General features: G+C 45.4%; 1 protein-coding gene across 4 annotated transcripts in view; it reads left to right on the forward strand.

Annotated features, from left to right (window-relative positions):
- ANKRD27 (ankyrin repeat domain 27) overlaps positions 1-22,698 on the forward strand; it is a 65,583-nt gene that overhangs the window by 2,833 nt on the left and 40,052 nt on the right. For all 4 annotated transcript variants that reach the window (XM_087728992.1, XM_087728995.1, XM_087728994.1 and 1 more), the window contains exons 2-11: positions 5,995-6,129; positions 9,444-9,554; positions 10,155-10,311; positions 12,012-12,166; positions 12,985-13,044; positions 13,140-13,193; positions 13,286-13,351; positions 14,967-15,043; positions 18,466-18,587; positions 22,405-22,483. In XM_087728992.1, the coding sequence (XP_087585118.1) occupies positions 6,028-6,129; positions 9,444-9,554; positions 10,155-10,311; positions 12,012-12,166; positions 12,985-13,044; positions 13,140-13,193; positions 13,286-13,351; positions 14,967-15,043; positions 18,466-18,587; positions 22,405-22,483 (983 nt within the window). In that variant the 5' untranslated portion in view covers positions 5,995-6,027. The remainder of the gene's footprint in view (positions 1-5,994; positions 6,130-9,443; positions 9,555-10,154; positions 10,312-12,011; positions 12,167-12,984; positions 13,045-13,139; positions 13,194-13,285; positions 13,352-14,966; positions 15,044-18,465; positions 18,588-22,404; positions 22,484-22,698) is intronic.

Genomic DNA, 22,698 nt, shown 5'->3' on the forward strand with positions numbered 1-22,698 from the left:
CTTACCTATTATCTCTGGATAATGGTTTAATTTTCTGACGTACCCAGTGTGATTGCATTAGACAGATAGAAATAATGTCAAAACTGGGTGTTTTAAAGGACGTGTTTCTGGGGAAACAAACTCTGGATGTAGATATCAAGCAACTCAAACTTGTTCAAGTGGAGGAAACAAGCATGCAAGGATTCTTCTTAATATCTAAATTGTATCAAGTCAAGTGCTTGTGGTATATGTAAATAGCATTGTGCTGCATTTTATCAGCTAACTTCCTTGGGCAGAGATGTTGACAAGCCATAACAGTGTTAGTTGCACGATAAACACATTTATTTCAGTAGCCATAGCTTACAGCATTGTTTCTCAGCCTTGACATGGCTGTCTGGAGAATTCTGGGAGTTGAAGTTTTACACACCTTCAAGCGGCCAAGGTTGAGAAACATAGATTTACAGTAGTGACTTTGCAAGTGCTGGAGATAGCTTCTGAACTGATATTATCATGGAGCAACTAGGATCGGAGTTTCCCAAACTTCTCTCCATGCTGGCTAGGGAATTTTGGGAGTTGAAGTCCAGATACCTTAAAATTGCCAAAGTCTGCAAATACGGAACTAGTTTAACTAGATTTAATCTTGCATGCAACTGAGAAATTATTTTCTGTCGAGTTTTTCTTTTTTAATTTCAGATTCAAGTGATTTCTCTTCTATAGACTAACCAGACTTAATTGCAGTTAGAGCCCCGAGCTCAGAAACTGGCCTGTTGCTGCCACTTTTAATCAATGCACAAACGTCCACTTTTTATCTTAAGAAAGTAGCGTACAAAATACTCAGGGTCAAAATAATTATACAATTTCTCTTAACTGGTGGAGAGTCATTGTTTCTTCCCTATCTTATCCAGCAATAAACAGATTATCTATTATCTCATATTAATTGGCCCCAGTCAGCTGTCTGAATGATTGTCGATTTAATGAAAAAGCTCACGTGTCTCTCCTCCAAATTAAAGTCGTTCTGCTGCATGAGACGGGGTCAAATAAATTGGTTGGAAATTTTAGAAGTTCCCGAATAGAGCAGAAGTTACCTCGGAGAAAGCTTTCTTGGGGATGGAGGATACAGTTTTGTGGGCTTTTAAACAGCAAATTATTCCTCCCTTTTGATTCAATGAAACCAAATGTGTCGTTTGGACCATATTGGCTGAGCAAAGTTCTGATTGCATTCTAGTTCCTACTAAGGAGTCCTTGGTGCTCTCTGATCTTGGTGGTTTGCTTGCAGATGCTTTATTACTCAGCTAGGTGTCATGAAGATGTTACCTAGTTGGATAATGAAATATCTGAAAGCAAATGGCCAAACGCAGAGAGGACTCCTAGTACATATATATTTATATGGGACTTTTGATTATGTCAATTATTTATGAGTTTATTTTATGTAATAGACTGCATAGAACAGTGCCTCCTCACCTTTTGGGTACCAGGGACTGGTTGTGTGGAGAGGGGGTTTTCTGTCGACCGGAGGGGGCATGCTGCTTGCCCAGCGGAGTTGGCAGCAGATTCGGTCAGTGAGGAGGTTGGGGAGGAACATGGGCCAATCCTGGAGTCTGGGGAAGGCTGATGAGGGCTCTGTGTTGGAGGCAGAGAGGGGACCGGAGCCATATGCCAGTTATCAGCTGCCTTCAGAGTCAGACATCAGTGAGGCAGAAGAACAGTGGGAGCCTGTTCCCAATGTGCCATTGCACAGAGTTGCCAGACGAAGGGAACAGCTAAAGCAGTGGTAGTCAACCTGGTCCCTACCGCCCACTTCCAGATTTCATGGTGGGCGGTAGGGGTTTGTCCGATACTGAAGCACTTTCCTTTTTTAAATTTAATTACTTCCCTACTTTATAAATCACCATTACTGTGGAACCGGTGGGCGGTTAGAAAATTTTACTACTAACAGAGATACAAAAGTGGGCGGTAGGTATAAAAAGGTTGTCTACCCCTGAGCTAAAGAAAGGGTCGACTTGGGAGTAAGGTCACAGGTGGATGATGAATGGTCCCTCCCAGAGGGAATAAAAGAGGAGTGAAAGAGGAGTGGAGTTTGCAGGAGACAATTAGTTTGCTTCATTGGTTCGTGACTCTCTGAGACTCCTTGCAGATATCGGCTTGTCAGCTCTCCAAGCCAGATAAGGTCTGTGACTGTAAATCCTCCCTCGAAAGACTTTGCTGGATGTGAATGAGCAGAATTCACAGCCAATTAATAAAAGGGACAAAGAGTTTGCTTCATGCTCTTGGGGAGCCTAGCTCAGAACAGCTGCCTGCATCCCATGGATCGGGCTTCGCTTGGTTGAACAGCCTGGTTTCTGGCATCCCTCAACTGGTGTCGGTCCATGGACTGGGGTTTGGGACCCCTGGCGTAGAAAGTTTGTATAGTTGCGACAGAGCTATAAAAGGAATGTCAGTGTTAGAAGCCAGGTGAAAGGTGTCCTTGTTCTTTCATGCAACTTTTGAATTAGTCTAGACCAGGGGTGTCAAACTCAATGCCTGGGGGCCAGATACAGCCCATGGGGTGCTTCGATCTGGCCACAGGGCTTCCCTGGACTGGCCTGCGGTGCCTCTGCCAGCAAAAACGGAGGTCGGGAGGGCTGTGGGCAACTCTTCTGAACTCTGTTTTTTCTGACAGCTGCAGGATGCCGTCACAGCCAAAAACAACTCCGGGGGGGGGGGGGCGTTTTCACTGTCAGAGCACTCGGGCCATCACAGGTGCCCCCAATATGAGTGACATCGAGCTGGCCATGCCCACCCTGACCCCCTGAGGTCAAACACACCCTGATGTGGCCCTCAATGAAATCGAATTTGACACGCCTGGTCTAGACTTTATGGGATTGGGTTAGAAGACTATGTTAAACGATTTCCTGTTAATTGACAGTGGGACCTGGATCTCAACTCTGCAAGAAATCCTAAGGAATTGACTCAGTTGAAGGAGTTTTTGAGATCCCAGGACACATTAGGTTACCTTGATTTTATTTTAACAGTCAGAGCAACTCAATTGTGGCCTGGAAAACGCCCTTCCATTGGACGGTTGAGTCTGGATTCCTACATTGATCTGGGGGTCAAGATACCAGGACTGAAATGATCTCTTCTAATTTTGATTCTGTGAGTGGTGGTTGATTCAACCACCGTCGTGAGATATTGTGGCGTGGTGTAATCCTAAACCCCTCTCTTTGCTTGTTTTACATAAGATTTGACTGTGCTATTTAGATACACAGTGTTGCAGCAGTCAAAATAAAACTTCTTTTGTGGATTTTATCTTCCATGGTCACCATGGAAAATGTTCCAGTCAACAGAAGGGAAAATAGGTTCATGCTTTACATGTTGCATTACCACTGCAAAGTCAGAACTTTAAAATTAATCCCCCCCAAAAAATATATTTGGCTGCTGTGCGTTACAAAACCTGTTTGCAATGAACAGGTACGCCAGAACAGTTGACTATACATAAACCTGCTTTGCTGGTGATGTTTTGTGACTCTTCTCATAAAGAATTGGAATGTTGTGGTGATGAAAACCGGCATGTGACCAGAAATTTTATAATATGGTGCTTCTTGTGCTTTAAAAACTTCAAAAGGCTTGTGATCATATGTTTGCCAAGCCAAGCTTGTTCTGTGTCAAAAACTCATAGAATAGAAGGTTGAACAATTTCCCCCATGTATTGCAGCACGTTTCTAAGGCTGAGCCGTTATGTTACTGTGGGGAGACTTATAATCCAACAAGGCAGAGAAAAATTTGGGACAAGAGGAAAACAAAATTGATATTGATGTAATTTGTGTGTGCTTGTTATTAATGCAGTCTAATATAGGGACGTGGTGGCTCAGTGGCTATGACACTGAGCTTGTCGATCAGAAAGGTCGGCAGTTCGAATCCCTAGCGCCCTGTAACGGAGTGAGCTCCCGTTACTTGTCCCAGCTTCTGCCAACCTAGCAGTTCAAAAGCACGTAAAAATGCAAGTAGAAAAATAGGGACCACCTTTGGTGGGAAGGTAACAGCGTTCCGTGCACCTTCGGCATTTAGGCATGCCGACCAGGGAGATGAGCACCACCCCCTAGAGTCAGGAACGACTAGCACATATGTGCAAGGAGAAAATACCTTTATCTTAATGCAGTCTAATAATAACTAAGTACCCTCTGAAATAGTTTATTTTTATTCATTTGTTACATTTATATGTCACCTATCTCACTCTGCAAAGTGGCTCTGGGAAGCCTATAATAAAAACAATAAATATGAAACTGTTCCCCCTCCTGCAGTCATTAACATTGCAATTCTATAGCCACTTTTTTTTTTGAGGGCTTTGAAAGCCATGTATAAGCTTTGGAGCATCAGTTGGTTCTGCATCCTTGGCGTAGTCCAATTTTGGTTTTCTCCAGATGTTTTGGACCATAATGCCCATTGCCTCCAAGTAGCAAAAGCATGGCCCATGTTGGCTGAGATGATTGAAGCTAGTCAAATAGATGTGGAGGGGTAATGGGATATGCAAGTGATCTTGGGGTAAGAGGGGAAGGAGCCGAGGTGGCGCAGTGGTTAGGGTGCAGTACTGCAGGCCACTTTAGCTGACTGTTATCTGCAGTTCAGCGGTTCAAATCTCACCGGCTCAAGGTTGACTCAGCCTTCCATCCTTCCGAGGTGGGTGAAATGAGGACCCAGACTGTGGGGGCGATATGCTGACTCTGTAAACCGCTTAGAGAGGGCTGAAAGCCCTATGAAGCGGTATATAAGTCTAATTGCTATTGCTATGCTGCCTAGGAAAACAATCAGAGAAGAGAGGCAGGAGCCCCCAGTGACTTAACGGTCAGAGGGGAAAAAAACTTAGGAAGGTCTTGCCCTGTTAAAAGTGGTGATGGCAAGTTTGTGCCTTCAGACTTGCAAGATTGTGTTAATCTATGCGATAAGACAGAAATAGTTCATCTAATTGTGTTTCCCGTCTAATTAATCTGGGGAGGACTGACATGAGGATACGAAGTTAGAGAACTTAGAATCAAAGTCTACCCCATGAAAGGAAGAGAGAAAGAATCCTGACCCACCAAAATTTTCCTGTAATGGGAAAGCTTCTACAGCAGTGGTTCGCAACCGTTTTTTGGCCATGCCTCACCTACGCATGTCTAAAATCCTGATGCCGCCCCGTGACATATAATTCTTACTTCACTCAAAAAGTAAACTCTACTCACGTGGAGGAAGCTTAAAAGGGCATTCACTTGGTTTAAACACCGTTAAAATTGCTCCCATTAAAAATCATATTGCTTCCCTATGGGGCGTGGGTCCAGAGGTGATATTCTGCTGGTTTGCACTGGTTCGGGCGAACTGGTAGTGGCGGTGGCGCGAGGCTCCGCCCACCCTCCCAGATGTTATCACGGACCTTCTGGGCATGCCCAGACGTGTGCAATCCGATAGTGAAGATAAGAGAATACCATGACTGCGTGGGTTCCACGCTGGGAACTACCGTTCTACAGGTAATTGTGTAGGTACCAGGTTAGTGAAGCAATTGCCACAATAATTTTCTCTGTGGCAATGCAAGAATGCCACCAAACAGTAATGGTATAACCCGCAAAGAGGAGATCCCTTTTGAAGTAGAAGGCAACACCTAGGAACTTGACTAATTTAAAAAAAACATTAAAGAGTTGGATCTGGTTATAAGTTGGGAAATTACCAGAAAATCCTGAAGTTCTATAGAATGGACTGAGAAATTGAAAAACAACAACAACTGTATCTCAGAAGCAGGAGTTTCTGTATTACCAAAGAACCCTACATGAGTATTGTCAGTTGAAATTGAGCAATTGAATTTCCTTCAAGGAAGTCATCATATTTGCCTACTTCCAACAACATGCTTTTAGCATAACGTATTTCGGATGAAAGAAGGCAGATGCTGGATAATGCTAGAACAAAGAACATCTTTAAAAGATAGTAAATTCTTTCTTTTGGCAATTATTTTCTTGGATTATTGTTGCTTTGAATTTGATTGTTTTTGGGGGCTGATGGATTAATTTACAGAAGGCTGCTGGACTGGATATTTTGGTAGCACCTATGGCTATGTATGATGAAGATCTGCTGAGGAACCCTTTCTACTTAACCATGCAGAAACGACGACCGGATCTCTGCAGAAAAGTTGCCGAACTCCACGGAACGGTAAGTAGATTAGGAAGACTCTCAAGAGTCTCCTCAAGAAGGGCCAAGAGTGACCATTAGTTTCACCTATTCTAACAACTGTGTGAACTTCCGTGACCCGACAAAAGGGCGAACGACAAAACCGCGTCGCTAAAACCGCAATGTCATCAACGCGCCGACAACAGCGCACCAACAGAAGCACGATTTAAGTTAAGGTAAGGGTTAGGGTTAGGTTTAGGGTTAGGGTTACAGCGCGCTTCTGTCGGTGCACTGTTGTCGGTGAGCTTCAGCGCTCATTCGTCGGCGCGCTTTAGAACTCGTGGTTTTGTCACCGCGGTTTAGTCAGGCGCGCTTTTGTCGTTCGCCCTTTTGTGGTAGTACCGTGAACTTCGACTCCCAGAATTGCCTGTCCAATAAGTGAACTGATCTAGGGCCAAGTTTATTTAAAATAGTTATGTACAAGGGATGAAATGCTACCAGTTTGGATAGGTTCGCCCGAACCGATAGTAAAAAAAATGCTAGAAATCGCGGGGCACAGCTGATCGTCAGAACTTTTAAAAAAGCTTTTTAAAGCATTTTTTTACTGCCGATTTGGGTGAAAAGGTAGTTCCAACAATCAGCTGTGTGACAATCGGCTGAGCCACAGGATTTATATTCACTAGAAAGCAGGAAATCCTGCTTTCTAGTGGATCTAAATCACGTGGCACAGCTGTCATCCCATCCGTCTGTCCCCTGCCGCTGTTCAATTTATCTTTGCAAACTCAGAAAAGGCTTAATCCGGTGCGCATGTGCACATGGCAAACCAGTAGCAAAGCGAACCGGTAGCAGACTTGAGAGCATTTCACCCCTGTTATATACCATTTCTCACCGTAACGTCAAAAGGGTACTTTTGTGTCTGATCTCCATGATGAAAGGACTGGGCAGGAGATATACTGTGTGTAATAGAGGTGTATCCCAGGGCTGTTGAACATAGCTTCTGTGAGGGGAATAATTTGAGAAGCTTCTTTAGCAATTCCGATCTGGAGCAATTAAAAGACATTCGGATTAATTCAGTACAGTATAATCTAATCTATGCTCAACCTTGACAACTTGAAGGTGTGTGGACTTCAAGTCCCAGCATTCCTTTACCCCACTCACCTTTCTGGGAGTTGAAGTCCACACCTCTGCAAGATTCCAAGGTGGATAAACACCAATCGAACATATGCTAGTCTTTGACTGCAATAAAGGTCAACTGATAACCTAAAAATAATTGGCATGTATTACTTGGTGCTCTTTGTTTACTTCTTCTTGGCGAACGTGCCCTCAGCCTTTTATTTGCTTGTTCAATATTTGATGAAACTGGAGATAAATAAGTAGGTTACAAGATCCTGCTTGTTTTTCATAGTTCAAAGGCTATTGCAAAAAAAAGTAAATGAATCCTGTGTACTCATCCAGAGGTGGGTTTCAAATTTTTTTGGAACCTACTCTGTGGGTGTGGCCTCCTTTGTGGGAGTGGCTTGCCAGCCATGTGACCTGGTGGGAGTGGCTTGCTGGCCATGTGTTTTCTCTCTCTCTCTCTCTCTCTCTCTCTCTCTCTCTCTCTCTCCCCTTCCTTTTGTCTCTGTCCCTTTTTTCTTTTTTTCTTTCATCTCTCTCTCACTCTTTTTCTTTCTTTTTTCTTTCTTTATTTCTTCCCTTCTTTCTCTTTCTCTCTCTCTCTGTGTCAATCTCTCCCTCTCTCTGTGTGTGTGTGTGTGTGTGTGTGTGTGTCAGTGGTGGGTTTCAAAAAATTTTGGAACCTCTTCTGTAGGTGTGGCCTGCTTTCTGGGTCCACTGGTGGAACCTCTTCTAACCAGTTGGGTAGATTTGACGAACCGGTTCTACTGAATAGGTGCGAACTGGTAGGACCCCACCTCTGTACCCATCCTACCTGTGGAAGATATGAGAGTTACCTATGTCTAAAATTTTATTTTCAGAAGGTCTTTATAAAGGCAATAAAAGTAACAGAAAGTGAAGTTTCAAAACTTATGACAAAGGAAACAGGTCCAGACTATATCATCAAGAATTCTTAAAAGAACTCACTTATGTAAATGCTATCTAATAGAATATAAAATGTTTATTAGCTTGTACACTAGACAAGTGAGACATTGTCAATACAATGAAATAGTTAACATTTATTTCAAATCAATTAGTGGAAATCATGTTAAAAATTCATCAATGAAAGCAACATAAGGCCAGATGTAATAAAAGGATTTATTTTATTTTATTACATGACCTTGGAGGTCTTCTAGTCCAACCCCCATCCTTTCTCGCCTGGACTATTGTAACGCTCTCTACATGGGGCTGCCCTTGAAGAGCACCCGGAGGCTTCAGCTGGTCCAGAATGCAGCTGTGCGGGTTGTCATGGGGATACCTAGGTGTTCCCATGTTACACCCCTTTTAGGCGGCCTGCACTGGTTGCCGGTTGTTTTCTGGCTGCGATTCAAGGTGTTAATTATGATCTTTAAATCCCTCCATGGCTTAGGCCCAGGGTACTTGCGAAACCACCTACTGCCACCAGTAACCTCCCACCGCCCAGTACAATCCCACAGAGTTGCCCTCCTCAGGGTGCTGTCGGCCAGGCAGTATCGGCTGGCGACCCCCAGGGGTAGAGCCTTCTCTGTGGGAGCGCCTTCCCACTGGAATGAGCTGCCCCCAGAGCTTCGTATAATCCCTGACCTCCAGTCCTTCCGACGTGCCCTAAAAAGTTGGTTTTTCCAGCAAGCCGGCCTGGCCTGAACAAAACAAATTATTAATTTTAATTGTTAGTTTAAATTTAATTTCTAAATCTCATTGTAAATGTCTATTGGGTTTTTTGGAAATTCTATTTAATCTTTCTTTTAACTTTTGTAATATGTGTTTTTATGTTGTACGCCGCCCTGAGTCCTTTGGGAGGAGGGCGGCATATAAGTCCAATAAACCGAACCTAACCTAATCTCTGCTCAAGCAGGAAACCTTATGCCCGTAATGGCGAACTTATGGGATGTGTGCCAGAAGTGGCACGCAGAGCCATTTCTCTGGGCGCGCCAGCCATTGTCCATTGCTCTTCTGGGTTCCGGCCCGCCAGCTGGTCTTGATGTGTGCCAGAAACTGGAGGACCAGGTGACCGGTGCACAGGCACACCGGCCAGCTGGTCTTTGGGTTTCCAATGCTTTGGTGCGCACGCGGGCGTTCAGGTTTGGGCACTCGGGGCCGAAAAGGTTCCCCATCATTGCCCTATGCCATAGTTTGATTTCGAATACTGTAGTCAGCAAAATTGTGATGGATTTGGGATCCAGCCGTATATGCCGTAACATCCTGTAATTTTTTTCCCCTAGATACTGGTACCTTGTAAAGGCAGTCTTTCGAGCAGCATCATTTCGGCTTGCCAGTTTGACTCTTACATTCTTAAAGCAGCGGACAACAATCTCCACACTTTGAATGGAAAGGTACAGGCGATAGAAATAATGGGAGCCACTTCAGACTCGGATGGGTAATGTTTCTGCAGTCTCACCTGTAGGATAAAATGTGAACAAAGTCACTTGTGATGCTCTGAGAAATGCGATAAACTGGCAAGATTCAATTAAAGGTTTTATTCATCTGCTTAGGCTGCGTTACCTGGACACATTTGTCTGTGAGGATGGTAATTTCCACGGCGGGCGATTTCCAGAGCAAACATATTTGAGGTGTAAAATTCTGAAATGTTGACAGCAAAAAAAGATTGCATTTTTAGTATCTTTTGCTGCATTTAGTGGCTGCCTGAACCATTGCAAACTAGGGATAATAGCCATAGTGATTTTCAACCTTCTTAACCACAGTCTAATGAGATTTTAGCAGTTATTTCTCCACATGAGAGCAAATGACCTCGTAGAGGTTGGCTATTTTTAAATCTTGATTTAATTTGGGGCATCTATAGATACTATTTCGGGAATATTGTTGGCGACTCTGAGCCTGCAGTTTATGTTTCTTACGGTAGATTTTTCTTTTTTTTAACTGCTCTATTTAGGTATTGAATTATTCTTTTTCTTCATGTCTTTTTCCCTATCTAGGAAGTCTTTATACAAGGAAATATGATCGTCCTTGGGGGTGAATTTAACCAGCGTTGCTCAATACCTATTCTCTTTGAGGAGACGTTTTACAATGACAGGGAAGAGAGCTTTAACATCCTTTGTATAGCTCATCCTCTAGAAAAAAGTGAAAATAAAGGTAAAGGTTTTTCCTCAGCATTGAATGTAGAGGCTTGATTGGTTTTTGAACGCCTCCTCTCTTTGCATGGGTAAACTACTTTTTCAGCCTGAAAGGGAATAATAAAAATAAAATAAAATTGAACCTGCAGGAATGAAACTTAAACCCTCTTTACCCACTTGTGAGAGACAATTTATCTGCAGCTAGGTTCTCTTGTAGTCCACGCACAACCTGCTGAGCTGGCAGCAAGAGTCGGACAGTGAGGAGGTTGGGGAGGAACCTGGGCCAGTCCTGGAGGCTGGGGAAGGCTCGGATGAGGGCTCTGCGTCAGAGGCAGAGCGGGGCCCAGGGCCATCTGGGAGTTATGTGCTGCCTCTGGAGCCTGACATCAGTGAGGCAGAAGAACAGTGGGAGCCTGTTCCCAGTGTGCTAATGCGCAGAGCTGCCAAAAGGCAAGAACAATTGAGAAAAAAAGGGTGACTTGGGAGCAGTGGTGGGTTTCAAAAATTGTTCGAACCTACTCTGTGGGTGTGGCCTCCTTTGTGGGAGTGGCTTGCCACCCATGTGACCGGATGGGAGTGGCTTGCCGCCCATGTGACCGGATATGAAGATGCTGACGACACTTGTCAGAACCACCTTAAATTACCTCACACACAGCACTGGGATGCATAAGAATATGATGTAAAATTGTTTTTTAAAAGGCATCTTTGGTTTGCGTTAAAACAACTTCAACACACACAATGTTCTGATTGCACCACAAACGCATTAGTCATCCTTACCTTTCACAGAGGCACTGAGTTTTATAAAAATGAGCATGATAGTGTAGAATAATCATATCCAAGGACCAGTGGTGGGTTTCAAAAAAATTTGGAACCTCTTCTGTAGGTGTGGCCTGCTTTCCGGGTCCACTGGTGGAACCTCTTCTAACCGGTTCGGTAGATTTGACGAACCGGTTCTACTGAATAGGTGCGAACTGGTAGGAACCCACCTCTGCTTGGGAGTAAGGCTTGAAGATTATTGGCTCCTCCTATAAGACATAAAAGGGGAGCGAACGGGAGGTGAGCTTTTGCAGGAAGCAATTAGTTCATCTGGTCGGTCCAAGCTCTGAGAAGTTCTGTTTGACTCTTAGCCTTGCAAAAACTAGTTGGCAGTTAGGTCTCTGGCAGCATTTCACAGGAGATAAAAGGCTTATCAACATTACCCTGAAAGACTGTGGCAACTCGAGCAGACATTTGTCAGATTCTTCAGAGACTCTTGGGGAAGTTGTGCCGGCTGTGAATGACCATAATTCACAGCCGTATAAATAAAAGAGGGTTTTTGGAACGAAGATTGTGATTTATGCTTTCTCAGGAAGGCTAGGTCAGAACACATTCGATCATAATATGGCTTCATTGAATTTTGGCTTGGCGTCTTGAATGAACCCAACCATCTTGGTTCCTAAATTTTGTTTGGTGCTTTGGAAATCCAGCTAATTGTGGCTTAATCAACCAACTGTGTCTAAGCAAACCATGGCTTTGGGTATTGTGTCAACAAGTCACAACAGACTCCAGGAAGAAATTTGGCAGTAGAACCATCCTAGAAGTTTGGCAGTTGTACCATCCTAGTTTATCAACCTTCCTTTGATGTCTGCGTCTATGAATTTCACTGTTGTGTATTTTCCTCTGATTCTTGGAGGGAGCAGATATTTGTTCTGTTTGCTGACAAGTGCCTTCCCCTTTCAGAACCATCCTCGACGACATCCAACTCTTACTCCTTGAAAAACATGGAAGATGTGAAAGAATTCTTGGGAAGGCATGCAGAAAAATTCGATAAAGCCATTGCATCTTTCCACCGGACTTTCAAGGAGCATGACAGGAAAATCCTGCGACACTACATAGTTAGTATTTCCAATGAATTTAATACTTAACATCTCATGGCAAAAGGATTAAAAGCATTAAATTAACATTTTCCAAACTCTTTAACAATCTCATCTCAAGAATGGACATTAAAAGTAACAAACTTAGCAGAGATGGCTAAAATATCAGCATATCTCAAGGATCATTCAAACGAGAGATATAAATTGGAGTGGAGAAGATGGATTGACTATACTCAAAATAAATAAGGGACTAAGAAATTCCAGATAGCTTATGACTGAAGAAACAAGGAATGACATAATCTGTTTAGAGCTAGCCTAGCAAAGAGGAGTTAAAGCTCAAATGAAAGATATTAACTTTTTAAAAAAAGTTTATTTTAGAATATTTTTGTTAAAAGATTTATACCCTGTATTGGTTCTGGGAAGTTGGGGGGTGGGGTTTGGGTGGGGAGGGTAGGGGGAGGGAAGTAAATATTTGTAAAAGTTTTTTTTCCGAAAATTTCAATTTAAAAAAAACACAATCTCATCAAAAGGGGAAGGAAGTATGTGGAAATTCTGGCCATGGCATATGTATGTCACTTAAAGTATGTTGCTTTCTTTGAAAATGAATTAGTCATATGTTGGCTTGTATAAGTAGAATGATCCTGCAAGACTTTTAGCAATAGCACTTAGACTTATATACCGCTTCATAGTGTTTTTACAGCCCTCTCTAAGCGGTTTACAGAGTCAGCATCTGGGTCCTCATTTTACCCACCTCGGAAGGATGGCTGATATTTTTAAATGCTTGACCTCTTCCCAGCTCCCAACCCAGTTTTCTCAATGCACTTTGCTTTGATCTTCAGGATTCTGTGAATGCCCTCTACACCAAATGCATCCAGCAGCTGTTGAGAGACTCCCACTTTGTAAGTACAGATGTGCGCAGGTGAACATCTGGCTGTGTGTTTCTTAGGCATTCCTGGGCGTTCATTCTGCTTTCTTTCCCCCCCAAATAATTTAGAGAATGCTTGCAAAGCAGGAACTTCAGATGAACCTGATGAAACAAGCGGTGGATGTGAGTATCCTGGATGGTCGTTAGGATCTTGGTTCCCACTTTGAGCAGACCTTCCGAATCCTTTCTTTGCTTTTTTTCATTTCTTGGTACAGATGTATGTCCATCACTCTCTCTATGATGTCATCTTCAAATACGTGGGGACCATTGAAGCCAGTGAGGTAGGTACCCAGAAGTGCCTCAGGTTCTCCCCTTGCCAAAGTTACGTTCGGAAACACAGAGCAATTATTGAGTCTGTCATCTGCACCTCTAGAAGTGTCTGGTTTGGTTCTGCAACCCAACAAGGCAGACACAGACTTAAAAGCTTTGAAAGCATACCACCATCCAAGCAAAAACAGAATAGAATAGAATTCTTTATTGGCCACATGTGATTGGACACACAAGGAATTTGTCTTTGGTGCAGATGTGCTCAGTGTACATAAAAAGACAATTAGAGGATAATTAGAACATGCGGAAAAAACAATTGCTACCAACCTGTCTCCCATTGAGGACCTGCACACTGCATGAGTCAAAAAGAGGGCTGTGAAAATATCTACACACTCCTCACATCCCGGACATAAATGGTTTCAACTCCTATCCTCAAAATGATGCTATAGAGCACTGCACACCAGAACAGCTAGACAAAAGAACAGTTTTTTCCTGAACGCCATCACTGCTAAACAAACAGTTCCCTCAGCACTGTCAAACTATTCACTAAGGCTGCATTACTATTAATCTTCTCATCGTTCCTATCACCCATCTCCTCCCACTTACGACTGCACGACTGTAACTTTGTTGCTTGTATCCTTATGATTTATATTTATATCGATTGTTTCCTGATTGCTTATTTGTACCCGATGACTATCATTAAGTGTCGCACCTTATGATTCTTGACGAATGTATCTTGTCGTCTTATGTACGCTGAGAGCATCTGCACCAAAGACAAATTCCTTGTGTCTTCAATCACACTTGGCCAATAAAAGAATTCTATTCTGTTCTGACCCCCCCCCCCCTTCTCCGTCCAGGAACGAAAGCCAAAACAGACGTACAAAAGAATGTTTTAATCAGTCCAAGCTCTCGTTGGCTGCAAGCCCAAAATAAACAAAGAGATAAAAGTCCTATAAACAAACGCAGCTCTGCAAACAGGCTTCTTCCAGCAAACCTACTTCTCCAAGTTGGTTTCTCTTGATTTGTGAACGAGAATGTTGACTCCTGCAACCAGGGTGTGGCACAAACAGTCTCTTTTATACTCAGGAGAGGATCTTAATCAGCATCAGCTAAGCACAATCATCTCCTACAATTACGTAGTTGTTCTTTATGTTCTTTATGTCGAGTAGCCCTTCGCCTGCGTGCATCCTGAAACAACTCCCAAATGTTTTCCTGAACATTCCCTTTGATCCAATGCTCTGCCGCCACCTGGTGGCCAACCAGTCTCTCCCCGCCCTGCTCGGAGTCGATACCCTGTCCAGGGTCCTCCACCTCCTCCAAGGCCGACTCATAAGTCCCCTTGCTCTCGGAGTCTGGCGGCAGCTCCAACATCTCCTGCTGGGCCACAACACTATTCTATTCTTTTTTTGCTTGGGAGGTGGCATGCTTTTAAAGCTGCTGAACCAGCCTTGATGTCTGCTTGAGAGGCTCTGGATTATATTAGCTTCTTTTTCTTTTTATCAAAAAAAAATAGAGGTTGACTGGTAGAGTCACTGGAGCTGCAGTTGCTCAGGGGTTCTTGGTGGGTAATTTAAGTTCTGTTCAAAGCCTCTCCTGCCAGGATTTATAGTGATGTCTTCTTCTGGTTAGGATGCAGCTTTCAACAAAATCACCCGAAGTTTACAAGATCTGCAGCAGAAAGATCTGGGCATCAAGCCTGAGTTCAGGTGAATTCTCAACCCTTTTAAAGGGTTTTTCTAGCACGGTTTTGTTTTATTTTCTTCCTGAAGAAAGACTGGATGGATAAACTTGGGAGAACAGAGGCAGCCAACTTCTTGCTTCTTTAAAAAAAAAGGGAAGGGTTCATGCCTTTTTATTAGAGGCTTTCATGTGTGTGACCCAAAGGATGCAATTTGCTATTCCTTCTTTAAATAGATCTTGGCCTAACCTTTTGCTCATCGCTGCCTTGGGCTGTTAACTCCTTTTGGACAGACGAACACTGAAACTGATCTATAAACCAGCATTTATTTCTAGTTTCCGGCAACAAACATCCCACAGCGAACGGTGGTTTGCTTAGCAACTGCCAAGTTCACTTAACGACCGCTGCAAAAAGGTTATAAAATCAGGAATGATGATGACCTGCTTAAACGCAGGCTCACTTTCGGTTGTAAGTCAAGGATAATAACCTAGCAAGTAAATTGTCAGAAGGAATTCTTTAAAAAAATGGAGTTAAAGATTTATATATACAATTAGAAGTTCTCCAGTATTCTGCCCGCTTTGAAATCAGTAATAAATCAGTCTTTGAGCTGCGGGTGGACGTGTGCCTTCGTTCTGCAAAAAAGGCAGAAGAGGTCCTTGACGCGGAGAAATCACTATGCTGCCGGGTGGCTCCCACTTCCCATCCCAGATTTATGTTCTGGAGAGGTTAATTGGAGCGTTGCCCAAACATAGCTTGCTCGCCGCCTTCTCCTTGGCCCGGAGAAGAGGTAATCAAACTGCCAAACAGTTGATGGATACTGTTTAGACAGTTTAACGCAGCCAAGAATCCGGAGCTGTTAGGAAGGATTTAGGATTTATTTATTTATAGGCCGCCCTTTTCCCTGAGGGGACTCAGGGCGGCTTACAATCAAAAAAGGAAGGGGAGTGTAGGACAATACAAAAAAAAGAAATGTGCACAAAGTAAATTAGACAATAAAACTCAACATTCACTCAACATTCGGGCGGGGCGAAATAAGATTATCCCCAGGCCTGACGGGTTAGCCAGTTCTTGAGGGCTGTGCGGAAGGCCTGGACGGTGGTGAGGGTACGAATCTCCACGGGGAGATTGTTCCATAGTGTCGGAGCCGCAACAGAGAAGGCTCTCCTCCGAGTAGTCGCCAGTCGGCACTGACTGGTGGATGGAATACGGAGGAGGCCAACTCTATGCGATCTGATGGGACGCAGGGAGGTAATTGGCAGAAGGCGGTCTCTCAAATAGCCAGATCCACTACCATGGAGCGCTTTATAGGTGGTGAGTAGGACCTTGAAGTGCACCCGGAGACCAACAGGTAGCCAGTGCAGCTCACGGAGGATCGGTGTTATGTGGGCGAACCGTGGTGCGCCCACGATCACTCGCGCGGCCGCATTCTGGACTAGCTGAAGTCTTCGGATGCTCTTCAAGGGCAGCCCCATGTAGAGCACATTACAGTATTCCAGCCTAGAGATCACAAGGGCTCGAGTGACTGTTGTGAGGGCCTCCCGATTCAGGTAGGGCCGCAACTGGCGCACCAGGCGAACCTGGGCAAATGCCCCCCTGGTCACAGCTGAGAGATGGTGGTCAAAAGTTAGCTGTGAATCCAGGAGGACTCCCAAGTTGCGGGCCCTTTCTGAGGGGTTTAAATTTTGTCCCCCCAGCCTGAGTGATGGTATGGTGGTCAAATTTTTGGGAGGGAAACACAACAGCCACTCGGTCTTGTCTGGGTTGAGTATCAGCTTGTTCGCTCTCATCCAGTCTTTAACGGCTTCCAGTCCCCGGTTCGTCACGTCCACCGCTTCATTGAGTTGGCACGGGGCGGACAGATACAACTGTGTATCGTCCGCATATTGGTGATATTTTATCCCGTGCCTTCGGATGATCTCGCCCAGCGGTTTCATGTAAATGTTAAATAGTAGGGGGGATAGGACCGACCCCTGCGGCACCCCATAGGTTAGGGGTCTCAGGGACGATCTCTGCCCCCCCACTAACACCGACTGCGACCTGTCCGAGAGATAGGAGGAGAACCACTGCAAGACAGTGCCGCCCACCCCTATCTCCCGCAGTCGTCGCAGAAGGATACCATGGTCGATGGTATCGAAAGCCGCTGAGAGGTCCAGGAGAACTAGGATGGAAGCATAGCCTCCATCCCTAGCTCTCCAGAGATCATCAGTCAATGCGACCAAAGCGGTTTCTGTGCTGTAACCGGGTCTGAAGCCAGACTGGAAGGGGTCAAGATAGTTAGCTTCCTCCAAGGTACGCTGAAGCTGGAGAGCCACCACCTTCTCAACAACCTTCCCTACAAAGGGAAGGTTGGAGACTGGACGATAGTTATTAAGAACAGCTGGATCCAGAGACGGCTTCTTCAGGAGGGGTCTCACCACCGCTGTCTTAAGCGCGGTGGGAAAGTACCCCTCCCGAAGAGAAGCGGTAACAACCGCCTGGATCCAGCCTCGTGTCACCTCACTGCTGTTGGCAACCAGCCAGGAGGGACACGGGTCCAGTATGCAGGTGGAGGCACTCACAGCTCGCATAGCCTTGTCCACATCCCCAGAGGCAACTTCCTGAAACTCAACCCAGAGATGGTTTGCCAAGTTTTCTCCTTGTGTCTCGGCTGGATCTACTGGGGTGGAGTCCAGGTCCGCTCGAAACCGGGCAACTTTGTCCGCCAAGAACTGGACATACTCCTCAGCCTTACCCTGTAAGGAGTCCCCCGTCTCCCTCCTATTTAGGAGGGAGCGGGTTATCCTAAACAGGGCGGCTGGGCGAGACTCGGCGGACGCTACCAAGGAGGCAATTTATGTTCTTTTTGTTGTTCTTAGGGTCCGAATATACTCCTTGGTGCATGCTGTCAAAAGTGCCCGTTTCGACTCGGACCTATCGGACCTCCACGAGTGCTCTAGGCGTCTCCTCCGGCGCTTTACCTCCCGGAGCTCCTCAGTAAACCAAGGAGGCCTCCGGGGGCCGCTGACCCAGAGGGGCCGTAGCGGCGCAATCCGGTCGAGAGACTCCGAAGCTGCCGAGTGCCAGGCAGCGACGAGGGTCTCCGCCGAACTGTGGGCGAGGGTATCAGGAATAAATCTCCATTGTTAAAAACAACAACCCCCTCAGGCCCCACCCAACCGGAAGCCCAGATATCCATTTGTCTGAGATGGTGCAGGGTTTCTTGCCTAAGCAGGGGGTTGGACTAGAAGACCTCCAAGGTCCCTTCCAACTCTGCTATTCCATTCCACTCCACTCCCATTCCTTTCCCATTCCCATTCTATTCTAATTCCATTCTATTCTAATTCCATTCTAATTCCATTCCATTCTAATTCCATTCCATTCCATTAGTATTATTCTATTCTATTCTATTCTATTTTGCCTCTGTTGCATTCTAAGCTGTTTTTCTTTCTTTCTAATGGTGCCTTTTTTCAGTTTCAACATCCCACGTGCCAAGCGGGAACTGGGGCAGCTGAATAAGTGCACTTCTCCGCAACAGAAGCTCCTGTGCTTGCGGAAAGTGGTCCACATCATCATGCACTCTCCAAGTCAAAGAGGTGCGTCACTGTGGGGATGATGTCAGGAAGTTTTCAAGGCGTTGCTTCTCTGTCCTTTTGGAAGCATCCTCCACGAGCTTTTAAATTGGAGTCCGGATTTTGCTTTATTTACATTACTTTGGAAAACGGAAGACGCAACTTAACTTCCGCGTGGAAGTAATGTCTTCCTCCTGTATGGAGAAATGCAGGGCAAGAGCTGGGATGGAAATCACAATTCACTAATAGTGCTTGAACCTCTGGAGTTTCTTTGAAGACATTTTGCTTCTCATCCCAGAAGCTTCTTCAGCTCTGACTGGATGGTGGGGAATGGAAGGATTTATACTCCTTGTAGACAGCTGGTCGTTTGCATTATTTTAAGAGCCGTTGAGGCCACCTGGAGGTTTATCTTGGTCATCATGGTCCAGGTGAATGCAAATGACCAGCTATCTGCAAAGAGTATGAATCCTCCCATTTCCCACCAGCTAGTCAGAGCTGAAGAAGCTTCTTGGGTGAGGAGTGAAATGTCTTCAAAGACAAAGAAAGCCTCTTGAAAAAGCACCTTTGGGACAACCATGACTTGGATGACTGAGAATCTCCATAGACATTGAACTCTGGACTTTGCGTTTTCAAGTCCTCTTAATCCTTGACCGGATGGTAACAGTTGGAATAGATGGGGAATTCTGGGAGTTGAAGTCCACACATTTTCAAATCGCTAAGACTGAGAAGAAAAATGTTTTTACAGGGTAGTACTAGCAATAGAACTTAGACCAGGGATGAAATTCAGCAGGTTCTGACAAGTTCTGAAGAACCAGTAGTGGAAATTTTGAAGAGTCTGGAGAACCGGCAAATACCACCTCTGGCTGCCCCTAGAGTGGGGTGGGAATGGAGATTTTGCAGTATCCTTCTCCCAGGAGCGGGGAGGAATGGAGATTTTGCAGTATCCTTCCCCCAGGAGTGGGGAGGGAATGGAGATTTTGCAGTATCCTTCTCCCAGAAGTGGGGAGGGAATAGGGATTTTGCAGTATCCTTCCCCCAGGAGTGGGGAGGGAATGGAGATTTTGCAGTATCCTTCTCCCAGGAGTGTGGAGGGAATGGAGATTTTGCAGTATCCTTCTCCCAGGAGTGGGGAGGGAATAGGGATTTTGCAGTATCGTTCCCCCAGGAGTGGGGAGGGAATGGAGATTTTGCAGTATCCTTCTCCCAGGAGTGTGGAGGGAATGGAGATTTTGCAGTATCCTTCCCCCAGGAGTGGGGAGGGAATGGAGATTTTGCAGTATCCTTCTCCCAGGAGTGGGGAGGGAATAGGGATTTTGCAGTATCCTTCCCCCAGGAGTGGGGTGTGAATGGAGATTTTGCAGTATCCTTCCCCCAGGAGTGGGGAGGGAATAGGGATTTTGCAGTATCCTTCCTCTGGAGTGTGGAGGGAATGGAGATTTTGCAGTATCCTTCCCCCAGGAGTGGGGAGGGAATGGAGATTTTGCAGTATCCTTCTCCCAGGAGTGGGGAGGGAATAGGGATTTTGCAGTATCCTTCCTCTGGAGTGTGGAGGGAATGGAGATTTTGCAGTATCTTTCCTCTGGAGTGGGGAGGAATGGAGATTTTGCAGTATCCTTCTCCCAGGAGTGGGGAGGGAATGGAGATTTTGCAGTATCCTTCTCCCAGGAGTGGGGAGGGAATAGGGATTTTGCAGTATCCTTCCTCTGGAGTGTGGAGGGAATGGAGATTTTGCAGTATCCTTCCCCCAGGAGTGGGGAGGGAATGGAGATTTTGCAGTATCCTTCTCCCAGGAGTGGGGAGGGAATAGGGATTTTGCAGTATCCTTCCTCTGGAGTGTGGAGGGAATGGAGATTTTGCAGTATCTTTCCTCTGGAGTGTGGAGGAATGGAGATTTTGCAGTATCCTTCTCCCAGGAGTGGGGAGGGAATGGAGATTTTGCAGTATCCTTCCTCTGGAGTGTGGAGGGAATGGAGATTTTGCAGTATCCTTCCCCCAGGAGTGGGGTGGTAATGGAGATTTTGCAGTATCCTTCCCCTGGAGTGAGGAGGGAATGGAGATTTTGCAGTATCCTTCCTCTGGAGTGGGGTGTGAATGGAGATTTTGCAGTATCCTTCTCCCAGGAGTGGGGAGGGAATAGGGATTTTGCAGTATCCTTCCCCCAGGAGTGGGGTGTGAATGGAGATTTTGCAGTATCCTTCCCCCAGGAGTGGGGAGGGAATACGGATTTTGCAGTATCCTTCCTCTGGAGTGGGGAGGGAATGGAGATTTTGCAGTATCCTTCCTCTGGAGTGTGGAGGGAATGGAGATTTTGCAGTATCCTTCCCCCAGGAGTGGGAAGGGAATGGAGATTTTGCAGTATCCTTCCCCCAGGAGTGAGGAGGGAATGGAGATTTTGCAGTATCCTTCCTCTGGAGTGGGGTGTGAATGGAGATTTTGCAGTATCCTTCTCCCAGGAGTGGGGAGGGAATAGGGATTTTGCAGTATCCTTCCCCCAGGAGTGGGGTGTGAATGGAGATTTTGCAGTATCCTTCCCCCAGGAGTGGGGAAGGAATAGGGATTTTGCAGTATCCTTCCTCTGGAGTGTGGAGGGAATGGAGATTTTGCAGTATCCTTCCCCCAGGAGTGGGGAGGGAATGGAGATTTTGCAGTATCCTTCTCCCAGGAGTGGGGAGGGAATAGGGATTTTGCAGTATCCTTCCTCTGGAGTGTGGAGGGAATGGAGATTTTGCAGTATCTTTCCTCTGGAGTGGGGAGGAATGGAGATTTTGCAGTATCCTTCTCCCAGGAGTGGGGAGGGAATGGAGATTTTGCAGTATCCTTCTCCCAGGAGTGGGGAGGGAATAGGGATTTTGCAGTATCCTTCCTCTGGAGTGTGGAGGGAATGGAGATTTTGCAGTATCCTTCCCCCAGGAGTGGGGAGGGAATGGAGATTTTGCAGTATCCTTCTCCCAGGAGTGGGGAGGGAATAGGGATTTTGCAGTATCCTTCCTCTGGAGTGTGGAGGGAATGGAGATTTTGCAGTATCTTTCCTCTGGAGTGTGGAGGAATGGAGATTTTGCAGTATCCTTCTCCCAGGAGTGGGGAGGGAATGGAGATTTTGCAGTATCCTTCCTCTGGAGTGTGGAGGGAATGGAGATTTTGCAGTATCCTTCTCCCAGGAGTGGGGAGGGAATGGAGATTTTGCAATATCCTTCCCCCAGGAGTGGGGTGGTAATGGAGATTTTGCAGTATCCTTCCCCTGGAGTGAGGAGGGAATGGAGATTTTGCAGTATCCTTCCTCTGGAGTGGGGTGTGAATGGAGATTTTGCAGTATCCTTCTCCCAGGAGTGGGGAGGGAATTGAGATTTTGCAGTATCCTTCCCCTGCCACGCCTGCAGAACCGGTAGTAAAACAAATGGAATTTCAGCTATTTAGACTTATATACTGCTTCACAGTGCTTTCCAGCCCTCTCTAAGGTGTTTACAGAATCAGCATATTGTGCCCACCAATCTGGGTCCTTGTTTTACTGACCTCAGAAGGATGGAAGGCTGAGTCAACTTTGAGCCAGTGAGACTCGAACTGCCAAACTGCCGACAGCCGGCACTCAGCAGAAATTAGCTGCAGTACTGCATTCTAACCACTGCGCCACTGCGGGTGACGAGAACAAAGCTCTTAAGCCATTTCAAAACTGCTACGAATTATTGATTGGATTAGGCACAAATTGATAATTTTATTTAGGTTTGGCATTTTCCATCGATAGTCTAGGAAATCTCCTAACGTGTTTCTAAAGTGCCTGAATAGAACGATTGAGATACTTTTTCTAAACAGGTTGCATTTCTTTTCTTCTCTCTTTCCCATTCAGTGAACATGGAGACTATGTGCGCTGATGATCTTCTCTCTGTGTTGCTCTATCTCCTTGTGAAAACAGAAATTCCTAATTGGTATGTAACCTGCTCCCCCCACTCCCCAGGTTCAAAGAATCCTATAAAGGAGAATATTTGTAGCTGAGAGTTGAAATGAGAGGCGTCCTTGGTGCTTTCTGAGCTCGCTTGTTTTATTGCAGTTGTTTCCAAACTAGGTAATATCATCAGTGCTCTGAGGAAACATGATTAGAGAATCCTTCTTGAACAGGACATTATAAGCCACACTAACTAAA

The sequence above is a fragment of the Thamnophis sirtalis genome, unplaced genomic scaffold (assembly GCF_051295495.1).
Source record: "Thamnophis sirtalis isolate CommonGarterSnake01/CBP01778 unplaced genomic scaffold, rThaSir2_p1.2 scaffold_14, whole genome shotgun sequence".
Taxonomy (NCBI): domain Eukaryota; kingdom Metazoa; phylum Chordata; class Lepidosauria; order Squamata; family Natricidae; genus Thamnophis; species Thamnophis sirtalis.